Here is a 27,699-nt window from a genome sequence, read left to right as displayed (position 1 = left end):
TTTCTGAATTTGTAGGCAGGTGTGGCCTGTGCAAATTCCGGCTTAATGATAGGCTTAAAAAATCGGACAAACCCAGTCAAGACTGCCGTTCTCTGAGCCACAACCACTAAGTGACAGCACACAAATTTACTGATGAGCGCTCGCGTGTGTGTGTGTGTGTGTGTGTGTGTGTGCTTGCGCCGAGATGACGGGATATATTTTTTTTTTATAACTTTGTCACTTGAGGGAGGGAAAACAGTGGAAAAGAGGGCTGGTTTGGGAAAAGAGGGCTGGTTTGGGAAAAGAGAAGGTGTCTCACCACTGATGGCTCGTTGGCAGCCGCTCCTTCTCTCCTCCCGCCCTCCCTCCCTCCCTCCCTCCCTTCCTCTCCCTCGCCCCCCGCCTACCGCCGTGCGTCAGAGTCAGTCATAAGTGAGCTTAGAGGCAGGAAGCCAGAAGTTTGGATGTCTTGATGAAGCGTCTGGCAGGCAGAGAGGGGAAGAGACGACAGGGTGGGAGACCGAGCAGCATCTTAGACACCACGGCAGCCGAGATCGTCGGGCAGCGTTGATGAAATGGCAATGCTGGTCTTCAAGTCCTGTCTGGGAAAACTGGTACGGAGCAGAGAGTTTCTGTGCGTTGTCGTTGTGGTTTTTAGGGCAGAAAGTCTGGAAAAATCATTCGAAAAGCTTTTGGATAATGCAGCTCTGTGTGTTAAAGCTCTAATGAGTAGTTGTTGTTGCGTGCGTGCAATTTCCTAACTTTCGTTAAAGACTATATCGTTTGAAATGTTGAAGAATGCCTTAAGAGTTTATCTCTGGAATCAAGGGGCAACAGGAAGTCAGCGTTAGTCATTCTTGGATCTCTGGGAAAACTGCTGCCTCTGAGTGATTCAAGTCATTTTTCATGTCGCTTTAAATAACACGCGCTCTGTTTTTCTTGTGTGCGTTCAGAAGCCAGACTCGCGGAGCTCCAGAGGGAGTCTGGACCGGGACGAGGGAGGACTCCAACCTCCAGTGAGTTATTTATTCTCATCTCCATCCATCCATCCATCCATCCATCCGTTCGTCCATCTCACGTCTGTCTGCTTTGAAAATAAAACACTTTGCGCCCGGCACACGGTCAAAGTGTGGCACGTAGGTGTAGTACGCCGGCAGGACACCAATGTCGATGGAACCCCCATCGACTGGCTGCAGCGTGCGTTTTGTTTTGATTAGAGCCGAGGAGATTGATCCAGAGGCAGGAAGTGACCTGGTGGTGAGGGGAGGAGGGTGATGAGGGGTCAGAGAATTCCCAGAACATCCAAAGTTATTATTAGAACACTGTTTATGTCCAGCAGTGTAAATATGTATAAGGGGGAAAAAAAAAAAGGGGGGGAGGGGGGGGAGCACCGTTAGAGGACGTTTTTTTTTAATCGCATTGCATTTTTACATTTCCCAACACACTCGTTCTCCCTTTCCTCGCCTCCTGTGTCTCACTGCTGCAGACTCCTTCTCCTTCCTGCCTTTGGTTTTTTTGGGTTTTTTTTTTTTTTTGGGCAGCCAAAAAAAGTGAAAGCGGCGGGCGCCGTCGCTGCTGCTGCCGCTACCCCAGGGCTGTAAAAAAAAAATGCTAATCAAAGGTTTTACGCACTTAATTATGGTTTAGGCGCAAACCCGACCTAGCAGGGTGTTTTCAGTTTTGGAGCCAGAAACTGGAGGGACTCTCCTGTAACATGCAGCGGAAATTCAACCTAAGAAAGAATAAATGCGCAACGTGTAGACCTCTGACAGTTAGTTTGACAATTTGCAAATTATATGTGATAGTATTGAATATTTTTTAATGGCCAGAAACAAACACTCTACCCTGGCGACTCAACACAACAGGCGGTTGCCAGGCAGCAGGAAGATGTTTCAAGTGTGTTCAGCGCCTCTGATCTGATGTCATCACTTTCTACTTCCTGAGATCCTTCACTAAAAATAAATACCGTGTTTTCAGTCACCAGAGGCTACTCCTGCAACCAAACAAACAGAAGCGCATTGCTGCCACGCTTGAAAGAAACAGGGCTCAGTATCATTACTTATTACTTATTTTTTTACGTGATAGTTATCACGTCATAACGTGAAACTGTCACATTATTTTGTGATAGTTTCACAAAATAGCGTGATAGTTTCACGTTGCATTGTGAAAATGATCACTTAAAAACTTGAAAGTTTCAAGTAGTGTCATGAAACTGCGCCTTCTTTTTTCTAGTGTGACAGCGATGCACTTCCATACAAACACTCTCAGTAAAGGATTTACACACAAGCTGCAAAAAATAACTCAACATCCAAAAAAAACCAAAACATCACAGCTGGCTGAAACAGAGTTTGCCCCGTTTTGAAGGACGTAGAAACACAACAAAAAAAAAATCTGTTTTGTTTTACTTTGTATTCTCATCAAGTCAACCCACCTCTGTTTTCAGAAGCCACAATTATTTCTGGTACAACACCATGGTTCTTCTTCCTTTTTTCTTTTTTTGGGTGGCCCTTGTCATGGGCAAACCCGTAGCTTAGTGATCCTAAAGTGTTTTGTGAAGATGAGGGACAACAGCTCTTATGAACAAGTTATGAACATGACGATGAGGAGGAGAGTTTAAGTTGCTGTCATTTCCTGGCTTTAAGTGAGTTGTTGTCCAGATATTTTTGTCTCTGTAATCCATCTTTGTTCGTCCTGCTCCTCCCGTCGGAATGGCTGTGGTTTGTGGGAAAATCTCCTCCGTGTGAGTGTGTGCGTGCGTGAGTGAGTTGCAGTAGTTAAGTATTTGTGGGTGTCGGTGGTTTTCCTGATGCTGGTGGAACTCTCTGAAAGCTCCTCTGCTAGCCCTCGGCGCTGTTTTCTCACACAAAGCAAACAAAAGACCGCAGCCAAGTCCGTGTGTAGCGCTCCTCCAACCGCTGGGGACCCTTTGCGGTGTCCTCTGGAGCTCGCAACCATCAAATCATAAAGACATTCAGCCCGTGGGGTTTATTTCAGAGTTGGAAAGAGCAGCAGCAGCAGCAGCAGCAACAAACGGTGAAATAAGAAACACAGCCCACACAGCACCTCTTAAACTTGGATATGACGGCGAAGTCGGCGAGACAAATGGAGCTGCCGCTTTGTCGTGTGACGAGAAAATTAAATTCTGCTGGCGTTTTTTTTTTTTTTTTTTTCCCCTCCTCGCCTGTGAACATTTAATTTCCATGCTGAGCTTCTAATTATGTGTGCGGATGAGCACTTGCTAACCCTGCGTTTTCTCCCTGTGCTTGTTTGTTTGTTTGTGCAGGCAGGAAACCAGCACATATACCAGCCCGTTGGGAAAGCAGGTAATAGACGGGCCCGGTCTGTAATCACAGCCACCGGACCACCAACAGAAACGTTAAAAACACACACACACACACACATTAAATTGTAGAAATATTGTTCCTGAAGCGCCCACCTGAGGCTCATCACAAGTCCCCCCTCCCCTCGGCATATATATACATATACACACGAGTCTCTCAAATCACGTCCAGCTTGCTGACGTTGGTCTCGTGTTTCCTTCCCCGCAGAGCACGTAGTCCCCCCAAAGAAGCCTCCTCGACCTGGAGCCCAGAGCCAGGTGGGCAGCCTGGCCTGTCTAAATGCTGGAGAATGCTACAACGATGGAGTCAAGGTGCACACACACACAAATACATACAAAAGGGATTAAAAAAAAAGAGAGTTGAAAAGGTCGTTCTAAAAGAATGTACATTGTTTGCATGGTCAAAACTTGAAGTGTTAACATTTTCTTCTTTTCCTTTGGCTGCATCCTCCTCCCCTCTTCCTCCTCTTCTCCCTCCTCCTCCTCTTGCACCCTGTCTAACTGGCGATCCCCCCCAGCCCTGGCGGGTAAGCAGCAGCAGCAGCACTGCGTGCATCACCGTGTCCACTCGTCGTTCCCACCCACCATCACCACCTGCTCCTTTCCTCCTTTTGCTTCTGCCACTTGTCTCCAGCACATTAATTCCTTTACTTAAGTTCACCCTGTGTTTTCTAACAATAGCAGCAGCAGGTTTCTGCAGGTCTGTCAGTGGAAAAATTGGAAAAACACTCAGTTCTTTAAAGCAGACCCTTTGTGGTGTCACAAAGGGGCGATGCTTCTGTCAAATACTTTTACCTAGTTTAACACGAGGGAACATTTGTGCAGACACCTGCTTTCTATCAGGTTTGAGGGGCATGTGTTGTTTTTGAATAGGCCTTAATTCATTGCTTTGTCTCGCTTGTTGATGTGAAAACCTTGATCAAACAGTCCAAATCAGCGGGGGGGCTGTGAGTGTGTGCCTGAATCCCGCAACCACGTCAAATTAATTAGATTGCTTTGCAGTAGCTTGTGACCACCATCTAGTGGTCAAAATATAAACCTGCACGTGACTTCATCATTTCCGTCGAGGCTCTCAGTTACATTTTCGGGCATCCACTCGTCCACTTACTAACCAGAGTCTCACTGAGTCTGTTTGATGGTTTTAACAGCTTAATTACAATGACTGCTATTTATAATTTTCACATCTACACAATTCACTTCACGCGTACCTTCAGGCTGAATGGAATTGGATGTTTTCTGTACATCTTTGTAATCGTGGGGAAACTGATTTGGTTAAAAAAAAAAAAAAAAAATCAACAGAAGAATCCTGAACATTATCCAGTCCGTCTGTGCCATCACCACACGCGCACACACACACACACACACACACACACACACACACACACACACACACACACACACACACTAGAGCAGGGGTGGGCAAACTTTTTGACTGGTGGGCCACAATGGGTTCTAAAATGTGTCAGATGGGCCGGAGCAGCAGCAGATGGATGGAGTGTTTTGGTGACCCACCTCATAGGAGAAAAAGATACATCATGGGATGTGTTGAAAACATGTGCTTTATTGTCAATTGAAAATGAACAAAACCATCCCAACAAAATATCTCTTTGACGTCCTTTGTTTCTTGAAGTGACTCTTTAAAAACTGAATTTTTTCTGGTACTGCCAGTTACTGCTATTTAAAAGTAATTTAGAGTTATGTTATTCTTCAGGATGTCATCATCGCCGTGCAAAGAAAACGCAAGAGAGAACGGAGGGAAACTAAAACATTAATACGGTTTACTAATATAGTTTCAAGTTCGGCGGGCCGGATTAAAGAGCTTAACGGGCCGCATATGGTTCCCCCCGGGCCGTAGTTTGCCTGCACTAGGCCGTCACTCATGATGGATCCCTCCCAACTGTCCAGCTGCAGCCCCAGGAGATCAGCCCGCCCCCCACCGCCAACCTGGACCGCTCCAACGACAAAGTGTACGAGAACGTGACGGGGCTGGTCAAAGCTGTGATCGAGATGTCGAGCAAGATCCAGCCGGCCCCGCCGGAGGAGTACGTCCCCATGGTCAAGGTGATGCAACAGTGCTTCTCCTCCGCCTCCTACTCTCTTGACAGCAAGCTGAGCTCTAGAGCAGCGGTTTTTAAAGTGTGACGCAATGTGCCTCCACTGGGGGGCGCCAGAGGACTCGGTGTGAGGAAAAAAATGAAAATGGGGGAAGGAAATACATCTGGTTAGCGAACTACAGGGGTAAAATGGGTCGATTTTTAGTATTTGCGTGAAAAGCGAGAGAGGACAGCCAGTCCGAGGCGAGCAGACGACGGAGGAAGCATGACCCTGATTATTTAAAATTCGTCTTTTCGTCCGTTGCTTCGCCGCCACAGTGTGTTATCTGCAAAAAGGTGCTGGCTTTACGACACGACAGGGCCACGTAAACTGCGGCGTCGTATTGAAACTAAGCTCCCAAGTTTAACGACCAAGTCGCGGGATTTCATTAATTCATTTATTTATTTATTTTAAAAGGAAACTTAATGAACTGCGGTCACAGAATACAGTCATCGAGACGTTTGGCTCTAAATACCAAGGCGGCGTGCATTTCATGCCTATCGGCCATCAGTGACGTCATGTTTAGTCCACCTTAAATCTAAACGCCTCATTTTACCCCCAAATATGACACCACGGTTTTAGAAACCATTGAAAATTCCACTTACACATCACACCACCTTCATGTAGGGGACCTCGTTGAGCAAAACGTGGTTTCCGGATCATTTAAATCATAAGACAAAGTAAGTAAGGCCACTAATACTGTCACAAATACTCCAATTTTCAGAGATTTAAAAAAAAAAAAAAAAAACACCAACAAAGATGATTAAAATGTTTTTTAAAAATGTGTTCAAGAACATGCAAACGATGTTTACAAAAATACAGGGGAGGCTCACTGTCCCACACTTTGAAAACCTCTGCTCTCGAGGACATCTGTGCTGGCAAACTGTTTTGCTTCACTGCCAATTTCCTGTGCTGAGTGCTTGACTCTGGCTCTTCCAGGACGTGGGCCTGGCTCTGAGGACGCTGCTGGCCACGGTGGATGAGACTCTACCGCAGCTTCCGGCCAGCATGCACCGAGAGGTTCGTCTTGCCTCGTCTTGCCTCGTCTTGTCTTGTCCCGCCCGCTTCACCGGTTTTGGTGCCGCGCAACCCAAAATAAATAAATTGGCCTTGGGAAGGTTTTAGTTGCTGTGGTTTTTTCCTGCAACAGATCGAGATGGCGCAGAAGCTGCTCAACTCGGACCTGGCGGAGCTGATTGCCAAAATGAAGTTAGCCCAACAGTATGTAATGACCAGGTACGTAAAGCGTTGTTGGAGGAAATCGGGATCTACGTTCGACAAGATTATCCTTATTTACTCATATCTAATAACAGTTTCCTGCCATTCAAAGGCACTTTTTTAAAGTGTAACTGTGCAAATATATTGTACTGAGGAAATAATGAGATTTCTTTTTTTTATTATACTGTATAATTCACAACCTTCTATTTATAAATGGTTGAGTATGTAATATTTGGAGATTTTGGGAGAAAACAGCAACATCAAGAGGCTACATCTTAGATTGCAGCACTCTTTTGCGCCCCCCTCCCCCTCCTGAGTTTGCCAATGAACTACGGATAGGAAATCATGAAGTTCTACACTCTGGACCTCTCATTAAAATACTGTGTTTCTCGACTCCCTCATTCAAATACCTTTGTGCCGATGTGGTTGATGATGAACCACAACACTAATCGACGCTGGCTTTTCCTCCGTCTCAGCCTCCAGCAGGACTACAAGAAGCAGATGCTGACGGCAGCTCACGCGCTCGCCGTCGACGCCAAGAACCTGCTGGACGTCATCGACCAATCGCGGCTCAAGATGATGGCTCACTCCCGCCCACACTAGCCCCCCCCCCCCCCACCTCAGCTCCGCTGACCAATGGGAGCCGGTCTGTTGGCGTTTTCAGAGGAGAACCAGAGACTCTTGAGCGACTGAGGTCGGATGTTTGGGTTCGGAGGTGAATGGAGCCATGGGAAGAACGCGGTGGCTCCGCCCTCTTCTCGGAGCGACGCCACCTGTCGAGTCCTGAGTGAACCGCAGCGGGATAAAAAAAACAAACTTTCCACCACTGTGACTTTTCATATCCAAAAAAACCAACAACATCAACAACAGAGCAAAAGCCCTTCCTGAATCAGGGACCTGGCAGCTCCTTCTCCTTTGAACTGGAATATATCAACAGGAAGAGGAGGAGCTGCTGCTGGAAACCACACACCCCCTCCTCCTCCCCTTCCCCCCTCAGCCAAAGCCATGGGACGGTGATGGGACTGCGCCACGTCCGTCTGCATCATGAGCCTTGGCCGCGGGAACGGACTCGGACGTTTTGTTGATATCGTGTTTTGACCCTGTCGATGTGAACCCCTCCCGTCAGGCCGCCTCCCACTGCTCCATCAACCCTCACACCCCAGTCTTCCCTGTGCCTGCCAACCCTGGTTTTATTTATGGACACTGATGCCTGACGCAGGACACCTGAACATAACTGAAACTTGTCGAGTGCCAGTCTGCTACCCGAAGAAAGAATACACTCTCTTCCTGCTTTCCTTCTTCCTTCCCTCCCTCCCTTCTTCCTTCCTTCCTTCTTTCCTTCCTTCCTTCTTCCCTCCCCTCTTACCTTCCCCCCTCCCTCTCCTCCCTCAAGTCTTCCTCCGCTTGCCTCCGAGCAGGTTTTTAAGACTCCAAATGTGAAGAATGCGCCCCCGTGTGGTGGCTGCAGGCAGGATCAGAATCCCCTACCGACGCCCAAGCGACATCTCACGTTTTTATTGGCTGGCTCCATGTTTCTGTCGTGTCACGTTCTTCTGCCGCCGTACTGATAATCAATCCAAAATTTCAAAAAGAAAATCAAAGTGTTTTGGGGGCGACTGAATGATGAATCAGCGCTGGACAAATGAGGGAACTTTTCAGAACAATCCCCTCTCTGTCCCCCAAAATAAAACCATTCAAGCTGCTCCCGCAATTTGAGCTGCCCCCCCGCCCCCTCCCTCACCTCCCAGTGTGACAAATCTCGTGCCATTTTCAGGCTTCACTCTTATCATTTGTGTTAGCAGCAGAGAAACAATCACAGACGAGGTGTAGAGCCATGTGACCAGAACTTGTCTTAAAGACTCAAAAACCACACATCTTTGTTCACGTCAACCCCAACCGTGGAGTACAACAGTCTGCCCTATGAATCGTACTGATGACCGAACTGGTATAGCATGATAAATTGGTATGGAGACAAGCATATTTGCACAGCAAAAAAAAAAAGAAAAAGGACAAAAAAAAATTTTTTTGACGTCATTTTTATCCCGATTTGTGTTTCCATGTGTTAGCCAGCAGTGACAATAATTTCGGGTTTCATCAGGGATTAAAAGGAAAAATCCAACAATCTATTTTATTCCCTTGTCGTTGTGTAAATCTGCTCATGTGGGTATATTGTAAGCTATGCTGGTGTGTTCCACTGGTGAATTGTACAGATCGCGTTCTAGTAAACACTGGTTTTTATTTTGTCTTCTCGGCCAACGGCCTTCTTGTCAAATAGGAGGAAGAAAACAATGAAATGATAATTAAAAAAGATAATGACAAATTGACAGTCCCCGCCCACTTTTGTTTTCTAGAGATGGGAAAATAGAAGTGTAATGTTTGAACCAGGTCTGTCTCTGGTTTAGATCATTCAATAACTGTGTCCCACTGGTTTTAATCCGTTCAATTTTTAACTAATTTCTGCACAAAGATTCTGCAATTTCACACATATTGAAACCATACTGCTGTAACGCGCGATACGTTACACAATGCATAAAAAAGGGTTATTCCACTAGACATCCATAAAAGCACAAGAGTGAGAATGAAACATATATACAAATACAGAGTCAAATATCAATATATATCAGTTCAGTGGCGGGTTATGTATTTCACGCCGAGGCCACTAGTGACTTCATATTTAGTCCACCCTAAATGAATACACCTCATATTACAATGTGACACCACGGCTCGCGAATCCGTAGAGAATCACACTTACACATTACATCATCTTCACATAGGTCTAGCTGGCCCTGACGGCCCGCCACTGTATCCATTAACATGTTATAAATTAGAAAAACTCCCTCCGGAGCAGCCTCCAGGGGGCGTGGCCACCTCAGAATGAGCGCAGTAGTAGCGCACCTGCAGTCAGCAGCAGCGGCAGCGGCCGTAGCAGCAGCGAGGTGTGTGCGTGAGCCGACTGCGCGCCGCTGAAGTTGCAGAGGTCGTAGCCGGTACAGCAGCCCACCGTGTTGCCGTTGCCGCCGGCGTCGACCGATGCCCCGGAGGAGGCGCCCTGACAGAGGGCCCAGGTGGTGCACTGCTTCAATATGGAATTAGTAGACCCTGAACAAACACACACACAGAGGACATAATGTTGTCATAATGAGTCTGCACATATATTTTTAAAGGAAACAAACTTGAATGACTCCTATTTCAACTCCTAAAAAGTTTATGTTTTGGCCTGTTAGCTGATATTTGATTCCAATTAGTTTCCATGTAACTGCCACAAGCCTTATAATAAAAAGAAATAAAATAAGCAGTCCCATGATTCTGTTAAAAGAATAATAACAATGGCTCTCGTGGATTTGATTAACAGACATTTATTTTCTTTTTTTTTGTATTTATTTATTCCTGTCTTAATTAAGAATTAAAGGAGTGCGTTGTGATAGCATTTCACCACTTACTTTTGTTGTATACAGGTTACAAACCTGGAGTGTGTGAGGTTCATGTAACAGGACATGTGACATTGGTTGCCATGTCAATGTCAATAAAAATACAACCGCTTCCATCACAGCACAACACAAAGGAGGCAGCATGCAGACATTCCGGGCGGCGCCTCCTCACGCCGTCTCTCACCCTGTATGTTGATGACAGTCATGCACGTGTCCTGGAGTGTCTGGCATTCCTGAGTGCTGTTGTTGCACTGAGTGTTGGTGGTGGAGGCGCTGCAGGCGTAGCACGTCAGTGACATCACTGCACAGGACACACAAAGGCCACGTTTGTTACGGTGGGATAGTCGAGTTTATTCTAGTGGCTATACTCTGATTTTTTTTTTTTTTTTTTGCTCCCTCCTCCAGCCTGGTGCACATCTGACCGGAAGCAGCTGCTTCAAAACAACACAAAACAAGAAGCACCATCAGGCTCAGTAATGCATTAAGTAACCACGTATAAGCGAAATCATAAAAGAATGATGATGATGTTGTTTAAATGTAAATGTATTGTAAGCAACACGAGATATATAACGATCATTTACATGCTGGACTTTAATTAACTGAACAAAAGCAGTCAAATAAAAAAAAATATATACACTTAATGTCAGAAATCAAGTGCAAAAAGTGGTGAAAAATCAATTCTCTGAAGTGGCACTAAAGTGATGGCTGACTCTCAAATAGATCTGAACATAAAATATCCTTTTAATCACATTTTTAAATAGAAAAGTCAACATTGTGTCCAAAGAACCCTACTGAAATGTATCTTTGCGAATTTTTAGTGGTTGCACGGTAATTTGGAACTTTTTCTAGTGGTTGTACGGCGTATACCTGCCTATCATGTAGACTACACTACTGCTTTGTTACTTTCAAAATGATGCTGCATTTTAAAAGAGAAAAAAAGAAAGAAAAACATTTTCTGAATCTGACGGATCAAGTCAAATGCAAACCAAGGTGAGTGCAGACGTCACAACTGCTTTTTATGACACTTCACGAGGTCTCATCACAATTCTCCAAGTATAGAAACACCGTCACCAGAACCCGTCAGGCTTGCTTCTGTGATTACAAGGAGCAGTCAAAATTGCAAAGGCCGAGTGCTGATCCTTCCTCCTTGGACTTTATTGTCCTGCTGCACCTGTAGCGTCTGACTGCATTTCATTCCAGCTTGTAGGAAAGATTAATTTAAAGCAAACAATATGCAAGACAGTGTGTACAAAGTTATATATATATATATGAACCTCTTACATAAAAAAAAAAACATGTAATATTTCAACTAATTCTCACTCGGATAAAGAAATAAATAAAAATTGGCAAAATCATTTCTAATAATCCTTTCAACAATTTTTCAACCACTGCACCTTTCGGTCTTCAAGGCTTTCAGGCCAAATTTAATCCTTCAGGATTTTTTTATTCAAACTCTACATTGAGCAACTTCAGCTAGAAGACAGAATTGTTGTGCGTGTACCTGGAGAGACGAGGAGGGAGACGAGCAGCAGCACCGGGACCAGCAGCATCTCAGCTCTCAGAGTCGCCATAGGCTTCCCGCTTCTTCCTGCCTGTGTGTGTGTGTGTGTGTGTGGCTTCTATTGCTTGTCTCACAGATGCACCTTATCACAGTAGTCCCGCCCACATCATCCTCCACCACAGTGCATCCGCAGGACATTCCTTCAGTGGTTTCACTGATACCTCTGCTGCTTATTCACTGTCAGTCACCGACAGAGACACAGCGGATCAGACATGTTGTCCACCGTGATGACGACCCCCGACACCAGTGGGGGAGTCTGTATTCATTTTCTCACTTTTTTGGGGACTGTAAAAGAAAGGGAATATGTTTGAGCTTCTGAGCAAGAGAGAATGAAGGATTCATTCAAGGTCATTGTTTAAAAAAAAATGGAAGAAAATGTAACGACTCAGATTTTTATCAGACTCACAAGGCGGACAAGCAGGATCCAACAAGATTTGGATCATATTTTTTTAACATGTTGTTTCTGTAGAACCAACTAATTGCCCCTGATGGGATTAATAACGTTTACTAATATCTGTATCTGTGTCTGTAAAAATGTAGAAATGTCATTACTGAATTGTTAGTGGTTTTCTACTGTAAATTTAAATGTACATCAACAAATTCCTTGACTTTTACTTTTCATACTTTGATTAATACCATCATGCAGGGGGCGCTCCACCGTGGCGCTGCTTCACTGCTGCATATAGTCTGAAACTTCTGGTGCGTGACGGCACTTGACTTCTCCTCCGGGCTGTCACGCAACATTTGTCCAGCACTGACAAAGTGACACGGGAACACACACACCCAACACACGCCTGCAGGCCTAACCGGTCGCACACATGTTCACACACCCTCCTCTTCAAAAAGACGCCTCCCTACCGGTCATTTCTTCCCCCTATGAAGCCAAACACATAAGTCAGTGGGGTAAAGTGGAAACAACAAGTCGCTCCCTATGACTGTGAGTCATTTCAATTTTAATTTGATGAGTCATGTTCATATGGTGGCATCGTCACCTAAGCCACAATATGCCAAATGAACACCTAAATTTATGCCTTGCATGAAATTTAATAGTAAATGTAACAGTCTCCACATGTAAAGAGTAAAGTAAAAGCAAGCAATGAAACTTTTGATGAATTTTAAGTTACATTTAAAAATAAATTGTCCTCTAAATAAATGATCTGTCAAAGGTTGGTCCAAACAAGCACGCATGCAGGTGCATGCACACACACATGCACGCACACACACACACACACACACACACACACACTGTCAATCAGTCTTTTTTTATTTGAACTTCTGTAAATTTCATTTTTAAGAAAATGAGCAAAAAGTGGATGCATTGTAAAATAAATACAATCTACAATACAATTCTAAAATGAAACACAACTTGGTCTGACATTGCTCCAGCTCCAAAAACATTCAGTAAAGAAGCAAAACAGCCTGAGGAGATGTGAATAGTTTGCCTTGATTCCAATAATTATCATGCAAAGTAATGCAATCTTGCAAAAAAAAAGAAAAAAAAAAAAAAGAAGGTGAACTGACAAACAGGTACTGACAATGCCAGGTACTGACACTGACAGGCGCTCTGATGTTTCTTAGAAGTCCACATTTTTCATGGAACCGAGTGAGTAGTTGCAAAAGCAAATCAAAGCAAATCTTCTCATGCTGCAGCCTTTCAATGGCTTTGATGAAACCTAGACAGAGCAAAAAACTGCAGGCTCATCAGGGTGAAATGAGGGAGAATGGAGATAATCAGACAATCTGCAGAACCATCCAGCCAGTTTACTGACTGAGCTCCTTACTAGGCAGAATCACACAGCATAAGGAGGAGAAACTGCGCTGGGTTGAAAGCACAACATAATTCTGAATGCATTCAAGAGTACATTAATAATAATAACAATAATAATAATAATAATAATAATAATAATAATTTCTGTTTTTGTTTTTAAAGTCTGTTTTTGAAATCAGTAATGCAATCATTTTATTTACACCTTCATTTATCAGATATCTGCAATGATATTAGACGCAGCAGAAGACTAGAGGACGGCTTAAATTTCCGGAACTGAACATTAAAGAATAAATCATCAGCAATTGTGAGACCTCTCTCTCTTTGCATAAAGAGCGAAATTGAGATGGTGAGTGTAGACCAGTTGGTTACTTTTCCTGGTAGAGAGCTGAGGGAGAAAAAGTGGAAGTAAATAGAGGCAGTGCCGAGACCTCAGAGTGATCGGAGTCTGAGGCAGAGCATCTGAAAAAGTGCAACAAGTTGCTGACTGCACATCCTGACTGTATTAAAAGAGCACTGTATATTAAAAAAAGAAAAAATGTTGGAAAATAATTTGTCCTCATTGAGTCTTTTGTTTCCTGCTGTGGCACCCAGACTCTCGTCGTCGAGCCTTGGTGGCAAAACGCCTGGAAAAGACAGAAGATAGGAAGACAGAGATGAGACTCTGTTTATTATATATTTGACTATTATTTAAACACAAAAACTCAGTGAAAATGTTTGCTTTACTGGTTGAAGGTCTCATCAATGAGGCTGTACAAGTAACGTGTGCTCTATCCTGTCAATGCCCTTTGTGACATCACAACGGACAGAGTTCCCTGTGGACTCGTGGCAGCTTTTTGGTCTCCGTTCAAATATTTGGAAGGGCCAACAAACAATAAAACAATTTAGCAGAAGGCAGTGAACAGAGGGCTAAATATGCTGTTTTGAGGAGATTTAATGAACTTTGTGTCTGCTCCACTGTGGCGACTGTAAAGAAAAAAATAAACATCTGAGATTGGATTTTTGAAGTTGTAAGGTAAGCTGAGTGGAGAGGTAAAAATAACACAGTGTTAATCGTATTGGTGCTATTTTTGTTTCTGTTATAGTTGTCGTTGAGTGTGAAAGGTCATACCGCCGCTGGTAGAGGTAGAGGAAGAGGAGGACTTCATCCCTGAAGCAGGAGAGCTGATGAGGGGAGGAGAAGGATGCGGAGGAGGAGAGAAGGGAGGCGCAGGAGCAAAGGTCTGTGATGACGGTGTTCGCCCCCTGGTGGCAGGAGAGAAGAGTGGGCCGAGGCGTCAAAAGGGAGAAGGAAAAAAAGCCCGGGGAGAAAAACTGGAGGTGGGCCACTCACCCTGTACATCAACACTGAGGCCTCCAGGTGGCTCACAGACCTCAACTGGTGCAGACAAAAAGACAGACAGACAGACAGGGAGAAGACAACACGGAGAACGAGTCAGTTCACAAGCGCAACTCGTTAAATTTGATTGTCGCGACGGTCAAGAATCACCTTGTGGTTGATGAAGAGCTGCGGAGCAATCGACAAGAAGCCAAAGGCGTAGACTCCTGAGAGGGAGGAGCCAGAGGAGACTGAGTGTCAGTTCAGTTCCATTGAAACGCTAAAGGTCAATAAACCAGGAAAAAACTTGGCCAACCTGTCACCAGACTGTCAATCAACCAGGAATAGTAGCTGTCAGTAGCATAAGATGAGGGTTAAATCAAAGAAATCACGAATGTTTTATTATACAGGAGCATTTTTTAAAATGTATTTAAGATTTTATCACCAAACAGCAAACTCTGGAAGCGGCTCACCTCTTTTGACGGAAGTAGGCCAAGGACAAAATAGTCCCTCCAATACACAAAGGGAAGAGCAGGTAGGAAAGGCAGCGCGACGCCTGGAGGAGGGAGAGACACAACCGAGGCATGAAGGAAGGATTTCAAGTGGAACTTTATTGAAAAAAGACGATAAAGGATAAAGTTGTGGTGAACCTGCGAGTCGTACTCCATCGTCCTCTGTTCATCTTCATCCAACTTCTTTGCCTGCTCAGTGGGGTGGGGGTGGGGGTGACAGAGGAGATTGTTGGCTGTGTTTCACAGGATCCCGATTATTTTTCGGAAATGGATGAAAAAAAGAAGAGCGCAGCAACGCTCACGTGGAGTTTGGATCTTCTCCACCGCAGCTGGATGCGAAAGACTTTGAAGACCTTCCACACCTGCAGGATGACGACAACAACAACAACAACAACAACAACAACAACAACCACACATTAGTCCTGTGTCTCTGTTCCTTCCAACTGGACCTTCAGTCGGCGGGATGTCCTGCATACTTCCACGCAGGCTCCCAGTCCGACGGGGAGCAGCACCAGCAGGCTGGTCTCCTCCAGCAGGTGGAGGAAGATCAGCAGGGTGCCGAGGCAGCGCCACAGGACTGTCGGTGGAGACACAGGAGGCAGGTTGGAAATGGTCCACAGAGCTCTGAGCTCAGCAGTGGGTGAGATTCTCACCAGACTTCCGGGACACTCCCACCATGCTCCTCTTCTTCAACCAGGAGCAGACGTCGTTTTTCAGAGCCAAGAGTTCGCAGATGAGCTGCAGAAGAGTGGAAACCAATTTGAAAAAAAAGAAGAGGCTTCACGTGCATGACTTTGGACTGTGTGAGGAAGCTGGAGCAGCAGTGACGTTCTCACTGTGAGGTGCCAGCAACATCCACAACGACACCCTGCTGCCTTGTTCTATTTCTGCTCTTTCTTTGATTTTTAACAGCAGTCATTCCTACTTTAAAGCAGTGTTTCTCAAAGTGGGGGGCGCACAGTCACGTCTGGGGGGGGGCGCGAAACACCGGGCGGGAGGGAGACGGGGGAACTAATGTTTTCACGTCGGAACTTTTTCCACAGCAGAACAATTAACCAAAAGTGTTCAGTAGGTTGTCGCTAACCCTAATGCCATGCAAGTCTATGGGGTAAAAAGTCAACTTTGTGGTAGAGACATGGGGCCACTTGCAGGTTCATCGGGATCCCTCAAGACACAGCCACGTCAAATTTGGGGCTTCTAGCCCATGAGGAACCCCGAAACCCTAACCCTAATTTCAGCTAACCCTAACCCTAACCCTAATTCCAGCCTAATCGCTAACCCTAATGCCATGCAAGTCTATGGGCTCAAAAGTTTGTCCTAGAGACATGGGACCACTTGCAGGTTCATTGGGATCCCTCAAGACACAGCCACTTCAAATTTGGGGCTTCCAGCCCATGAGGAACCCTGAAACCCTAACCCTAATTTCAGTTAAACCTAACCCTAACCCTAATTCCAGCCTTATCGCTAACCCTAATGCCATGCAAGTCTATGAGGTCAAAAGTCAACTTTGTCCTAGAGACATGGGGCCACTTGCAGGTTCATCGGGATCCCTCAAGACACAGCCACGTCAAATTTGGGGCTTCTAACACGTGAGGTACCCTGAAACCCTAACCCTAATTTCAGCTAACCCTAACCCTAACCCTAATTCCAGCCTTATCGCTAACCCTAATGCCATTCAAGTCTATGGGGTCAAAATTCAACTTTGTCCTAGAGACATGGGGCCACTTGCAGGTTCATCGGGATCCCTCAAGACACAGCCACGTCAAATTTGGGGCTTCTAGCCCATGAGGAACCCTGAAACCCTAACCCTAATTTCAGCTAACCCTAACCCTAACCCTAATTCCAGCCTTATCGCTAACCCTAATGCCATGCAAGTCTATGGGCTCAAAAGTGAACTTTGTCCTAGAGACATGGGACCACTTGCAGGTTCATTGGGATCCCTCAAGACACAGCCACGTAAAATTTGGGGCTTCTAGCCCATGAGGAACCCTGAAACCCTAACCCTAATTTCAGCTAACCCTAACCCTAACCCTAATTCCAGCCTTATCGCTAACCCTAATGCCATGCAAGTCTATGGGCTCAAAAGTCAACTTTGTCCTAGAGACATGGGGCGACTTGCAGGTTCATCGGGATCCCTCAAGACACAGCCACGTCAAATTTGGGGCTTCTAGCCCATGAGGAACCCTGAAACCCTAACCCTAATTTCAGCTAACCCTAACCCTAACCCTAATTCCAGCCTTATCGCTAACCCTAATGCCATGCAAGTCTATGGGCTCAAAAGTGAACTTTGTCCTAGAGACATGGGACCACTTGCAGGTTCATTGGGATCCCTCAAGACACAGCCACGTCAAATTTGGGGCTTCTAGCCCATGAGGAACCCTGAAACCCTAACCCTAATTTCAGCTAACCCTAACCCTAACCCTAATTCCAGCCTTATCGCTAACCCTAATGCCATGCAAGTCTATGAGGTCAAAAGTCAACTTTGTCCTAGAGACATGGGGCGACTTGCAGGTTCATCGGGATCCCTCAAGACACAGCCACGTCAAATTTGGGGCTTCTAGCCCATGAGGAACCCTGAAACCCTAACCCTAATTTCAGTTAACCGTAACCCTAACCCTAATTCCAGCCTTATCGCTAACCCTAATGCCATGCAAGTCTATGGGCTCAAAAGTGAACTTTGTCCTAGAGACATGGGACCACTTGCAGGTTCATTGGGATCCCTCAAGACACAGCCACGTCAAATTTGGGGCTTCTAGCACATGAGGAACCCTGAAACCCTAACCCTAATTTCAACTAACCCTAACCCTAACCCTAATTCCAGCCTTATCGCTAACCCTAATGCCATGCAAGTCTAAGAGGTCAAAAGTCAACTTTGTCCTAGAGACATGGGGCCACTTGCAGGTTCATCGGGATCCCTCAAGACACAGCCACGTCAAATTTGGGGCTACTAGCCCATGAGGAACCCTGAAACCCTAACCCTAATTTCAGCTAACCCTAACCCTAACCCTAATTCCAGCCTTATCGCTAACTCTAATGCCATGCAAGTCTATGGGGTCAAAAGTGAACTTTGTCCTAGAGACATGGGACCACTTGCAGGTTCATTGGGATCCCTCAAGACACAGCCACGTCAAATTTGGGGCTTCTAGCCCATGAGGAACCCTGAAACCCTAACCCTAATTTCAGCTAACCCTAACCCTAACCCTAATTCCAGCCTTATCGCTAACCCTAATGCCATGCAAGTCTATGGGCTCAAAAGTGAACTTTGTCCTAGAGACATGGGACCACTTGCAGGTTCATCGGGATCCCTCAAGACACAGCCACGTCAAATTTGGGGCTTCTAGCCCATGAGGAACCCTGAAACCCTAACCCTAATTTCAGTTAACCGTAACCCTAACCCTAATTCCAGCCATATCACTAACCCTAATGCCATGCAAGTCTAAGAGGTCAAAAGTGAGCTTTGTCCTAGAGACATGGGGCCACTTGCAGGTTCATCTGGATCCCTCAAGACACAGCCACGTCAAATTTGGGGCTTCTAACACATGAGGAACCCTGAAACCCTAACCCTAATTTCAGCTAACCCTAACCCTAACCCTAATTCCAGCCTTATCGCTAACCCTAATGCCATGCAAGTCTATGGGCTCAAAAGTCAACTTTGTCCTAGAGACATGGGACCACTTGCAGGTTCATCGGGATCCCTCAAGACACAGCCACGTCAAATTTGGGGCTTCTAGCCCATGAGGAACCCTGAAACCCTAACCCTAATTTCAGTTAACCCTAACCCTAACCCTAATTCCAGCCTTATCGCTAACCCTAATGCCATGCAAGTCTATGGGGTCAAAAGTCAACTTTGTCCTAGAGACATGGGGCCACTTGCAGGTTCATTGGGATCCCTCAAGACACAGCCACGTCAAATTTGGGGCTTCTAGCCCATGAGGAACCCTGAAACCCTAACCCTAATTTCAGCTAACCCTAACCCTAACCCTAATTCCAGCCTTATCGCTAACCCTAATGCCATGCAAGTCTATGAGGTCAAAAGTGAACTTTGTCCTAGAGACATGGGGCCACTTGCAGGTTCATCGGGATCCCTCAAGACACAGCCACGTCAAATTTGGGGCTTCTAACACATGAGGAACCCTGAAACCCTAACCCTAATTTCAGCTAACCCTAACCCTAACCCTAATTCCAGCCTTATCGCTAACCCTAATGCCATGCAAGTCTATGGGCTCAAAAGTGAACTTTGTCCTAGAGACATGGGACCACTTGCAGGTTCATTGGGATCCCTCAAGACACAGCCACTTCAAATTTGGGGCTTCTAGGAATTTTCTTCCTCCAAGGTGGGGCATGACAGAGAAGTTTGAGAACCACTGCTTTAAAGGTCCAGTGTGTAATATTTGGAGATTTTTAAGAAGAAACAGCGACATCAAGTGGTTACATGTTAGATTGCAGGCCCTTTCACTTAAGTCCCCTTAGAGCAGGGGTGTCAAATTCAAACGCACAGTGGGGCTAAAATGTAAAACACCTTTAACTTCAACTTTGTGCAACGGATGTGTGACTCTGACCTGCACAGCTGTGACCAGCGCCGTCAACACCAGCAGGTGAAGGTTGGAGCCGGCCAGCGTCTCTTTCATCTCATCGATGAACTCCTCTGTGAACCCTAGACAGCGAGCAACCACATTGGATTCAGATGATTGGACCCACATCCCTTTTTATTTTTGTGGATGATGCGCCACTTTTATCTGCTCACCAAACTGCCGCAGGGAAAACACCACGTCGTGCAGGTGCACCCAGAAGCGGAACCTCCTCAGGCCCGTTCCCTTGTAGGACACAGTCAAGGGCAGCTGGGCGGTGCGGCCTCTGATCTCCTGTCATCACATCGACGGACGTTACAAGACATTAAAAGTTCTACCTCCCACCCAAAAAAACTTTTTCATCCTTATTATTTTTGCGTGTCAAACCGCCCTACCATGAGGTCTCTGGTTCTGAAGCTGAGCTCGTCCACCAGCAGCAGAGGAAGGTAGATCATGTGATGGCCGTTGTTTGAGCTGGGAGGTGGAGAACACACACACACACACACACACACACACACACACACACACACACACACCTTCATCGCAGTCCTCCCTTTTTTTCCACCCATCTCATTTCTTATTCTTGTATTTACTCTTCCTTAAAAGCAGAGCAATTTCAATGCAGTAAGAAATGGGAGGCGGACTACACTTGACTACGTTTTCGTCCAATTGTTGTAATATCCATAACATTCTGTCATCAATATTGCGACATATTCCCTGTTATAGCATGAAAACAATTCAACATTTACAACTTCAAGCATTAATAAATACAGGAAACTAGAATTCGTAACCGTGGTGGGGAGCAGAGAGGACCTACACTCGCATGTAGCGCCGCACATCGTTGGGAAGGCCCGCCTTGCTGAAGGTGAAATCCTCCGACATGACGGTGATTGACAGATGAGGCTTCCAATGGGACACCGATTTCACTGCTCGATCTCTCGCCTTCTGCTGGAACCACAAGAAAATTATCATGAGCGGAGGATTTTGGTAAACACCTAAAGAAAAAAAAAGAAGAAAAAGCTGGTCATCAGCCTTGCGCTGATTGGCACTGCTGGATGATTGACACGCTGCATGTGACATCACACCTTGTGCACGGCAGCGCCCCCCTGCCGGCCAGCGCTGACGGGGGTGGTGTAGGTGGTGAGCTGAGCCGCGTAGTGAACCTCTCGGTTGTCCTCCAGGGGCGAGACGCCGGCTCGGTGGACGTACACGACCGCGTACAGGGAGCCGTTGTCCCTCGTCTCCTGTGGCAGAGTGACATTGGTCTGCCTGGAGAGAGCCAGAGGGAGGTGGAAGGTGACACAGCCGGCCAGCGACAACGCGTCATAACGAGAACGGGAGCTCTGAAAGATGTCGACACGTGTCACCACCACCCACCTCTCAAATGTAGAATGGGGGTCAAATGGGTCTATTTTTACCACCAGGCTGAGCGAGCTGTCGTCTGGCACTAGGCAGGTGAAGACACTTAACTGGAAGAATATATGAGTGTGACACGCACACACACAAAAGCAAATGATGATGAGAAAACAAAACGCTTTGGTCCCAGTTATCAAACCAAAGTAGCCTACAACTCTGAATTACAGAGGACGGCAAACTTTTTGACTGGTGGGCCACATTGGGTTCTAAAATTTGACAGAGGCGCCAGAGCAGGAGCAGGAGCAGATGGATGGAGTGTTTCGGTGACCCACCTCACAGGAGAAAAGAATATATCGTGGGATATGTAGAAAACATGTGCTTTCATATGTCAACTGAAAATCAGTTGACATGATCAGCTCTTTTATCAAAATGACTCTTAAAACCTTGAAAAATGGATGAAATACAGCTATTTTACGACTTATTTAATATTATTATAATTTCTTCAAGTCCGGCAGACCGGATTAAAAAGCTTAACGGGCCGCATATGGCTCCCGGGCCGTAGTTTGCCCATACCTGATCTACTGCACAGGGACAATCCCATCAGAAACTTGGTCCTACCTGCAGTCTGGGTCTGGCCGTCAGGTAGGAGGAGATGCAGTGCTCTCCTCTGCCTCCGTCGCAGGGTTTGGTGTTGAGGAAGCCGTACAGCAGCCACGCCGTGTGAAGCATGTAGACCACGAAGACACCGAGCAGCAGCTTGGCGACGGAGCTCCGTTTGGAGCCGCTGTCGGCGGGCTTAGAGCAACACGATGCCAGCATGGCGGCTGTTTGAATCAGGTCATCGACGGAACAACCTCAGAACGGCCGCGGGGCTCGTTGGAGGGACCAGAATGTTTAGGCCCGATATCAACACAAGATCCACACCCGCCACAGCATCCTTCCGGTTGTCTGTCTGCATCCAGAGGGTGAAGCTGATGTCTGCCCAAGCGCATGCGCAGAAGCTTTTTTTTTTTTTTTTTTTTTTTTTTTTTTGTGTGGGTTTTGTTTGGTGGTTTTGTGTTATTTTTCTTCCTATTACATCTACAAATAATAAAAAACAAAAAAACAAAAACAATACATACGCACACGTTCGTGTTGTATTATTTTAATAATGTATTATTAGTAGTATTATAATTAAGGACACCATACATACGTTTGGTTTGCTGCCCAGATGAACTTCAAACCATGTGGTTAAATCTCCTGACTCATTATCCCAGTTGGGGGGGGATATCGAAATGTTTCGCAATCAAAGTGAACAAAGTGAACAGAAAGGCTCTGTGTGTCTGTGACGATCTTTGGTAGTTGGGTACGCGGCCGCGGTGCATTGTGGTCCGAAACGGTGCTTCTGCTCTGCTGCTGCCTCTGTCCTTTGCTAACCGGAGGAACAACAGCAGCAACATTTTCACCGTGTCAGAACCAGTGGCGTGGAGTTTCGGCAGCTGTTCTGGATTTAACGACGCGTCCTCAGCGGGTTTTCACTGCTGTCACATTTTAAGCCGCGAAGAAGCCCTAAGAAGACCCGGTGATGCTAACTGGTGCTAGCATAACAGCCGCACAGCTCCCATAGCGGCTCACCGGAAGTTACTCAAGTGACACGCTTCAGAACTACCAACTACCACTGGGTTTCTGTCACCCGGTCTGTCGTGGTCGTCCTGGCTGTTCTTCCTACTCTGCGTCTTGGTGCCGACCGGTGACGACGCTTCCAGCAAACGGACGTGGTTTTTAAATGCCCTTGTTCTCACACCTGGATCTCTCTTCCCCTGTCATGGAGGCAAAGTTTCGCCGTCCTCATCAGCGCCTCAATTTCGTGCTGTTGTAGCTTGATTTTGTCGTGAAGGCAACGTCTAGTGTCGGCATGTCCATCTGTGCCACGGCTGTGTTTTGCGGTGGTGTGGAGAGGAAACTCCACCGGGTGCTGCTGCCTCTCTTTGGGAATTCTACTTCCAAGCGCCCCTTTTCACTAGTCAGCCCGTTTTCTGTCGGAATAGACCGGACTAGAACATCCAGACTCAAACTGCCATGTGGAAATGTCAACCTTAGTTTGCACTGTAAGAGCTACGGCAGCGTTCCTCCAGCAGCACTCTTCAGTCGGACCTCATGTGTGTGGAGGTGTCAGCCGAGAAGATACCATCCTGCTGTAATGAGAAATGGGAACCTGCTTGGAGGAATTGCGGCATCGCGTGGTAAAAAAAAAATAATAAAAAAATAATAATGGCTTTTTGAAACTAACATTTGGGATGTGGAATTACACCAATAGCATTGGTCATGGTGGGATATTTGCAAGACCAACCACAAAAGGGACTAAATGAACCTGCTGTCAATCTTTATGACATGAAGTTTAATTTTTTTACATGAAAATGTATGCAAAAAGTGCCACTTGTGTGTGTCGTCCCCTCCCTTCTGCTTCTCTTTAAATCTAAAGGGGGAAAATTTACACTTTTCCTTGCCAAGGAACTTGTAATTCTGCTGTGTTAAGCAGTAACAATAAAAAAGATAAATATGTCACTCAGTGTGTTTGTCAGTAAACAGTAAGTATGCCTCAGACGCCCACGGTTCAGTCACCTGCTGTTTGCTCTTTTCCTATCACTCTTCCGTTATGGGAAACTAGTTATGCGATACCTTCCAGCATTATCGTCACAGTGCGGCCAAGAAAAAAACATTGTGCATCCTCATGCTGCAAAAAAACAGGAAAAAAAAAGAGTTCCTCCATCCTTTTTCAGGTTTGGTTTTCTCTCTCAACAGTGTCCGCCATCCGCTGCAGAGTGACAGACACCTCTGTTTCCATCGTGCCTCCAGCTTTTGTTGTGGTAAGAATCGCGCCGTCATCGTTTAAGGCATGAAAGTACAAAAAATAAAAAAATACATTTGCATTGGTTCAAATTGAAAAACAGGTTCTATTTTTATCAGCTTTTTAATCGTTGTTAAACAGAAGGTGATATTCAGTCTATTGTTGCTTTTCTTTCTTAGATGAAGTTTGACCAGGAGGGAAATGTGATGACATTTGGTAAGGGTTGCAAAATAAACCACAGTTTGCAATTAGCCTTATGTTTGCTGCATTTTAAAAACAAAACAAAAAATACACTTGTTTTATGTTTTACAAATGATTTCTTCCACAGAGAAGAAGAAAACGGAGCTTTACCAGGAGTTGGGTCTGCAGGCCCGAGACCTTCGCTTTCAGCACAGCACCAGCCTCAGCTCAAGAAACAACTGCATTATCATACGGATGGAGGTATGCTACTTACTTATTGTGAGTGACACTGTTCTTCACTTGTGTCATTGATCAGAAAACATGGTAACCCCCGAGCCCGAATCCAACTGCTCTACGGGGCTACTTTTTTGCTTTTATAAAGATGTTCAGAATTGTGAGAAGTAAGCTGATGATATAAAGTGATGGGCAGCGCTTAATGTGGAATTATCATATAGTGTTTAATATTAATTTGCTATTTTTAAGGGAAGTTCCGATCTTTTGGATCTTTGAATCGGATAGGCATGCCTATTTAGCATATTTTGTTTGATCGTCGATCTGCGTTCAAAATCCCCAATCCGTCTGTAATTTCTGCCCTCTACTGGTCATCACTGAGATATCGAGATCGAAGGTTGCCGCCCGGCTGCACGTCTCCACACTTGTAAACAACACAACTACGTCGGCCGTGTGGCGATTCTACGAATTGGAAGACGAATGCAGACCCGCAGCAGAATACAAAGTCTGCAAGCTAATGGTTTAACGTGGTGGCAGCAACAGAGCTTCCTGTAACGCCACTAATTTAATTCGGCATCTCAAGAAACACGAAGCAGAATATAAGGAATACAGCGCTGCTACAGAATCAAAAGCTAGTTTGAAGCAGCAGGCGCTGCTCGCTAGTTAAGCAGCAATAGTCGTAGCTAACGAATTACGCGGTGCACACACGGCTGATGACGTGCGCCAGGCAATCAGTTTTGCAGGAGTGGGGGCTTGAGGAACAGCTAGTCCGCGTAATATTGCGCGATAATGCGCCTAACATGAAAAAGGATAACATTGGGGTGCCAGGCCTTGGTCGAGTTGCGCACGCACTCCAACTAGAGAAAGCCTACATTTTATTTACTGAGCAAAGAGTCAAGTCAACACCAAGCTCTGAATGCACTTTGAAAATGAATGTGATTACTTTGTTTATATGCTAATTATATCATTGATATGTTTTATATAGTATGCTCACTGAGTTCTTCAATTTTTAAAATGAACAAAACGGTGAGGAAAAGCAAAGCGTGGATTGATCATTGAAGCAAACAATCAAATTTATTTTGCAATGCACCAAGAGAAAAGTCTGAATGCAATAGATTCAGTTTATTCAAGATAAGAAGGATCTGCAATTACTCATCATGAAAAAAATCGGGATAGGAACGGGACCCAAAAAATGCGATTGGGACATGCCTAACTACTTTATTTTCCTTTTTTTTTATTGCAGTAACTGAATAGATTAGAATAGTGTAAGGATTTAAAAAGAACAAAATACAAAAAAACACCAGCACACAAGGCTGATTTGAACTCTTGGACTCAGTATGGGCTGCATTCTCTGTTTCGCCATATCGTCACATTGTTTGAATTGGCCATCTCGGGGAAGGAGTAGTACATGAAGCAACGGTGACTGTGGTCCATCATTTTGCAGTGTCTTCCTGTCAATTCCTCTTGGGAGTCCACCATGGTGACCTGGAGATCAGAACACTGTTCCTCACACCTGGTGGAGAGGTACAGGACAGATCAGTTCAATATGGCAATGAGTTGCCGTGGAAGAATTAGGGATTTTTTGGTGCCTCAGTGCTCCTTACACTGCCTTCTCCAGTCCAGTCCCAAATGCCAGGCACTCTACACATTCTGCTTTTTTTGGACAGACGCCTGTGGATATGCCCCATATCTCACAGGTGGGGCCAAAGTAGCGCGTGTCGTGACAGATGCACGTTCCGCACTTGCAAGTCCCTCTGCCGTTACACAATTGCTGGTTTTTGGCCATGCAGTTTTCAGTTCCCTGGTAGCAGCTGCAGTCCTCTCCCACCCAGTCCTCGTCGCATACGCACCGATCGCACAAACACTGCCCGTGACCACCGCAGAGTCTGCCAGAGAGGAAACCTCATGGTGTCAGCACGCAGTAGTTTGTGAAAAACAAGATGGACTTAAACAGTTAAAATGATTTTATTTTATTTTAACTGTTAAATTTGCACTTGGGACTATGCCAATTTTTCTGTCAGTTACTTAATTTTCTATTGTTTTTATTATTTTACTTAGTTAATTGCATGCTTCTTTCTATATTTTATGTACATTTCTCAAGTTGACTGGAACCCTGTTACGAAAAGAATTTCCCTCAGGATAAATAAAAGTATTTCTGATTTACCTGTTGCCATATCTGGGGCAGAGAAAGTTGGAGCACTCGCAGTATTGCCCGGAAAATCGTTCCTCCGGGATTTCCCTCACCCGGCACTCACAAACGCCATCTACACACGTCCCATTATTGCTGCACGCAGGGCCGTCTGGGTGAGAGTGACACCATCTGTCATTAGGCAGAGCGGGTTCCATGTCCGTCTCGCACCGTCTCCCAACATAAGGAGCGCGGCACCTGCACATGCCGCACTGGAGGGTTCCTCGGCCGTTGCACTCGGGGCTGTCGTCCTGTTTGTGCTTGGTGCAGTCACACTCACCTGAGGGGGGAGTAGGAGAGCTTTGACCCCGTAAAATAAAACACGAGCATCAGTGGTGTCGTCGTGACACTCATTTCATCAACAGAATTGTCACTTCATGATTCAGTGTCCAAGTTTTATGCGTTGTGTGGTATTTTCTCCTACTATGCTGTTTTGGTGCGTTGTCACTGTAACCTGGTGGTACTGAAACTGCTTCGGTGTCTGAACGAACGCTTCAGGAAATCCTTCCTGCCAAGAGCCGTCACCCTCTACAACTCATCCCTACTGTGTGACAGATAATATTCTGGTCTTTTCTGCACTCAGTGGCAAATATTGCACTCATGGTTTCTAAAACCTTTCTTGTTCCTGCCTCTGCTCATTTGACTGCCTTTTGCACAGCTGCTCTTGTTTGTTTGTTTGTTCTATTTTAATTCACTGAGACTCTTTCTTGTGATTGCTCTATAGTTTGTTTTTTCGTTTTTAGCGCTGCAACGGTGTTGTTTCCCAATTTGGGATTAATAAAGTTCTATGACTCACAGTCCACACTGATCTCTAACTTCACACTCTGTGAAGAGCCGAAGGCCGTGATATGGACGGACCACGGTCCAGTCCTGTTCTGCAGCTGTGTGGAGTTGTGAACTGCGGGGTGACACTGGTCAGCCTCAACGCTCACCTGCAGGGGCAGAAATATGTTATTTTACCCATTTTTAACTCAAACGGTAAACTTTGCGTTGGACAAGGATATTTCTCTCTGGAATCTGCTGGCCTCCACATGCAGCGTGTTTGATCCCAAGCTGTTGCCGAATGCGAGGTTGACTCCGGCCGGCGGTGAGCTGACGTGGAAAGGGAGCGGCTGTGACCGAGGCCGGGGTGCA

The 27,699-nt window shown here is 45.7% G+C and overlaps 4 protein-coding genes across 16 annotated transcripts in view; 2 read left to right on the top strand and 2 right to left on the bottom strand.

Annotated features, from left to right (window-relative positions):
• LOC142898329 (focal adhesion kinase 1-like) overlaps positions 1-7,447 on the top strand; it is a 50,036-nt gene extending 42,589 nt beyond the window's left edge. For 9 of the 12 annotated variants that reach the window (XM_076041232.1, XM_076041230.1, XM_076041228.1 and 6 more), the window contains 7 exons: positions 933-995; positions 3,263-3,302; positions 3,528-3,631; positions 5,225-5,380; positions 6,353-6,433; positions 6,564-6,649; positions 7,108-7,447. In XM_076041232.1, coding sequence (XP_075897347.1) covers positions 933-995; positions 3,263-3,302; positions 3,528-3,631; positions 5,225-5,380; positions 6,353-6,433; positions 6,564-6,649; positions 7,108-7,234 — 657 coding nt within the window. In that variant the 3' untranslated portion in view covers positions 7,235-7,447. The remainder of the gene's footprint in view (positions 1-932; positions 996-3,262; positions 3,303-3,527; positions 3,632-5,224; positions 5,381-6,352; positions 6,434-6,563; positions 6,650-7,107) is intronic. The other 3 variants (XM_076041235.1, XM_076041229.1, XM_076041236.1) reach the window with 1 other exon arrangement.
• Positions 7,448-12,828: 5,381 nt separating this feature from the next.
• LOC142898257 (lipid scramblase CLPTM1L-like) lies at positions 12,829-22,168 on the bottom strand. Of its 2 annotated transcripts, none has more exons than XM_076041108.1 (17): positions 21,758-22,168; positions 21,161-21,252; positions 20,869-21,052; positions 20,601-20,731; positions 20,179-20,257; positions 19,960-20,077; positions 19,775-19,869; positions 15,869-15,953; positions 15,692-15,792; positions 15,518-15,577; positions 15,354-15,404; positions 15,177-15,259; positions 15,020-15,054; positions 14,875-14,930; positions 14,719-14,763; positions 14,497-14,630; positions 12,829-14,011 (listed from the first exon to the last, which is right to left on the bottom strand). In XM_076041108.1, the coding sequence occupies exons 1-17, from the start codon at positions 21,956-21,958 to the stop codon at positions 13,945-13,947; spliced, it is 1,617 nt and encodes a 538-aa protein (XP_075897223.1). In that variant the 5' UTR covers positions 21,959-22,168; the 3' UTR covers positions 12,829-13,944. The 2 variants fall into 2 exon arrangements, with proteins under 2 accessions (XP_075897223.1, XP_075897224.1); XM_076041109.1 differs by having other exon boundaries at positions 20,601-20,728.
• A 312-nt stretch (positions 22,169-22,480) lies between these two features.
• The window catches only part of mrs2 (magnesium transporter MRS2), an 11,532-nt gene continuing 6,313 nt past the window's right edge, over positions 22,481-27,699 (top strand). The window contains exons 1-4 of the mRNA XM_076040909.1: positions 22,481-23,361; positions 23,921-23,985; positions 24,146-24,182; positions 24,295-24,407. Coding sequence (XP_075897024.1) covers positions 23,034-23,361; positions 23,921-23,985; positions 24,146-24,182; positions 24,295-24,407 — 543 coding nt within the window. The 5' untranslated portion in view covers positions 22,481-23,033. The remainder of the gene's footprint in view (positions 23,362-23,920; positions 23,986-24,145; positions 24,183-24,294; positions 24,408-27,699) is intronic.
• Positions 25,595-27,518, bottom strand: LOC142898338 (integrin beta-1-B-like; the record flags this gene model as incomplete). Its single annotated transcript, XM_076041251.1, has 4 exons — positions 25,595-25,890; positions 25,982-26,263; positions 26,542-26,845; positions 27,362-27,518. Coding segments are annotated over 4 exons (924 nt in total), but the record flags the coding sequence as incomplete, so codon positions are not given.

This window comes from Nelusetta ayraudi, unplaced genomic scaffold (assembly GCF_046127955.1).
Source record: "Nelusetta ayraudi isolate G7.1 ecotype Tasmania unplaced genomic scaffold, CSIRO-AGI_Nayr_v1 ptg000063l, whole genome shotgun sequence".
NCBI classification, from domain to species: Eukaryota; Metazoa; Chordata; class Actinopteri; order Tetraodontiformes; family Monacanthidae; genus Nelusetta; species Nelusetta ayraudi.
Note: the sequence above shows the minus strand (reverse complement) of the source record. Positions and strands in the feature narration are given on the sequence as shown.

Bases quoted from the DNA above. Each gene is read 5' to 3' on its own strand.
- LOC142898257 (XM_076041108.1), bottom strand. From the start codon at position 21,958: ATGCTGGCATCGTGTTGCTCTAAGCCCGCCGACAGCGGCTCCAAACGG. The intron at 21,053-21,160 runs GTGGGTGGTGGT...GGCTCTCTCCAG, and splicing joins CCCCATTCTACATTTGAGAG to GCAGACCAATGTCACTCTGC. The intron at 20,078-20,178 runs GTAGGGCGGTTT...ATGTGATGACAG, and splicing joins TCAGAACCAGAGACCTCATG to GAGATCAGAGGCCGCACCGC.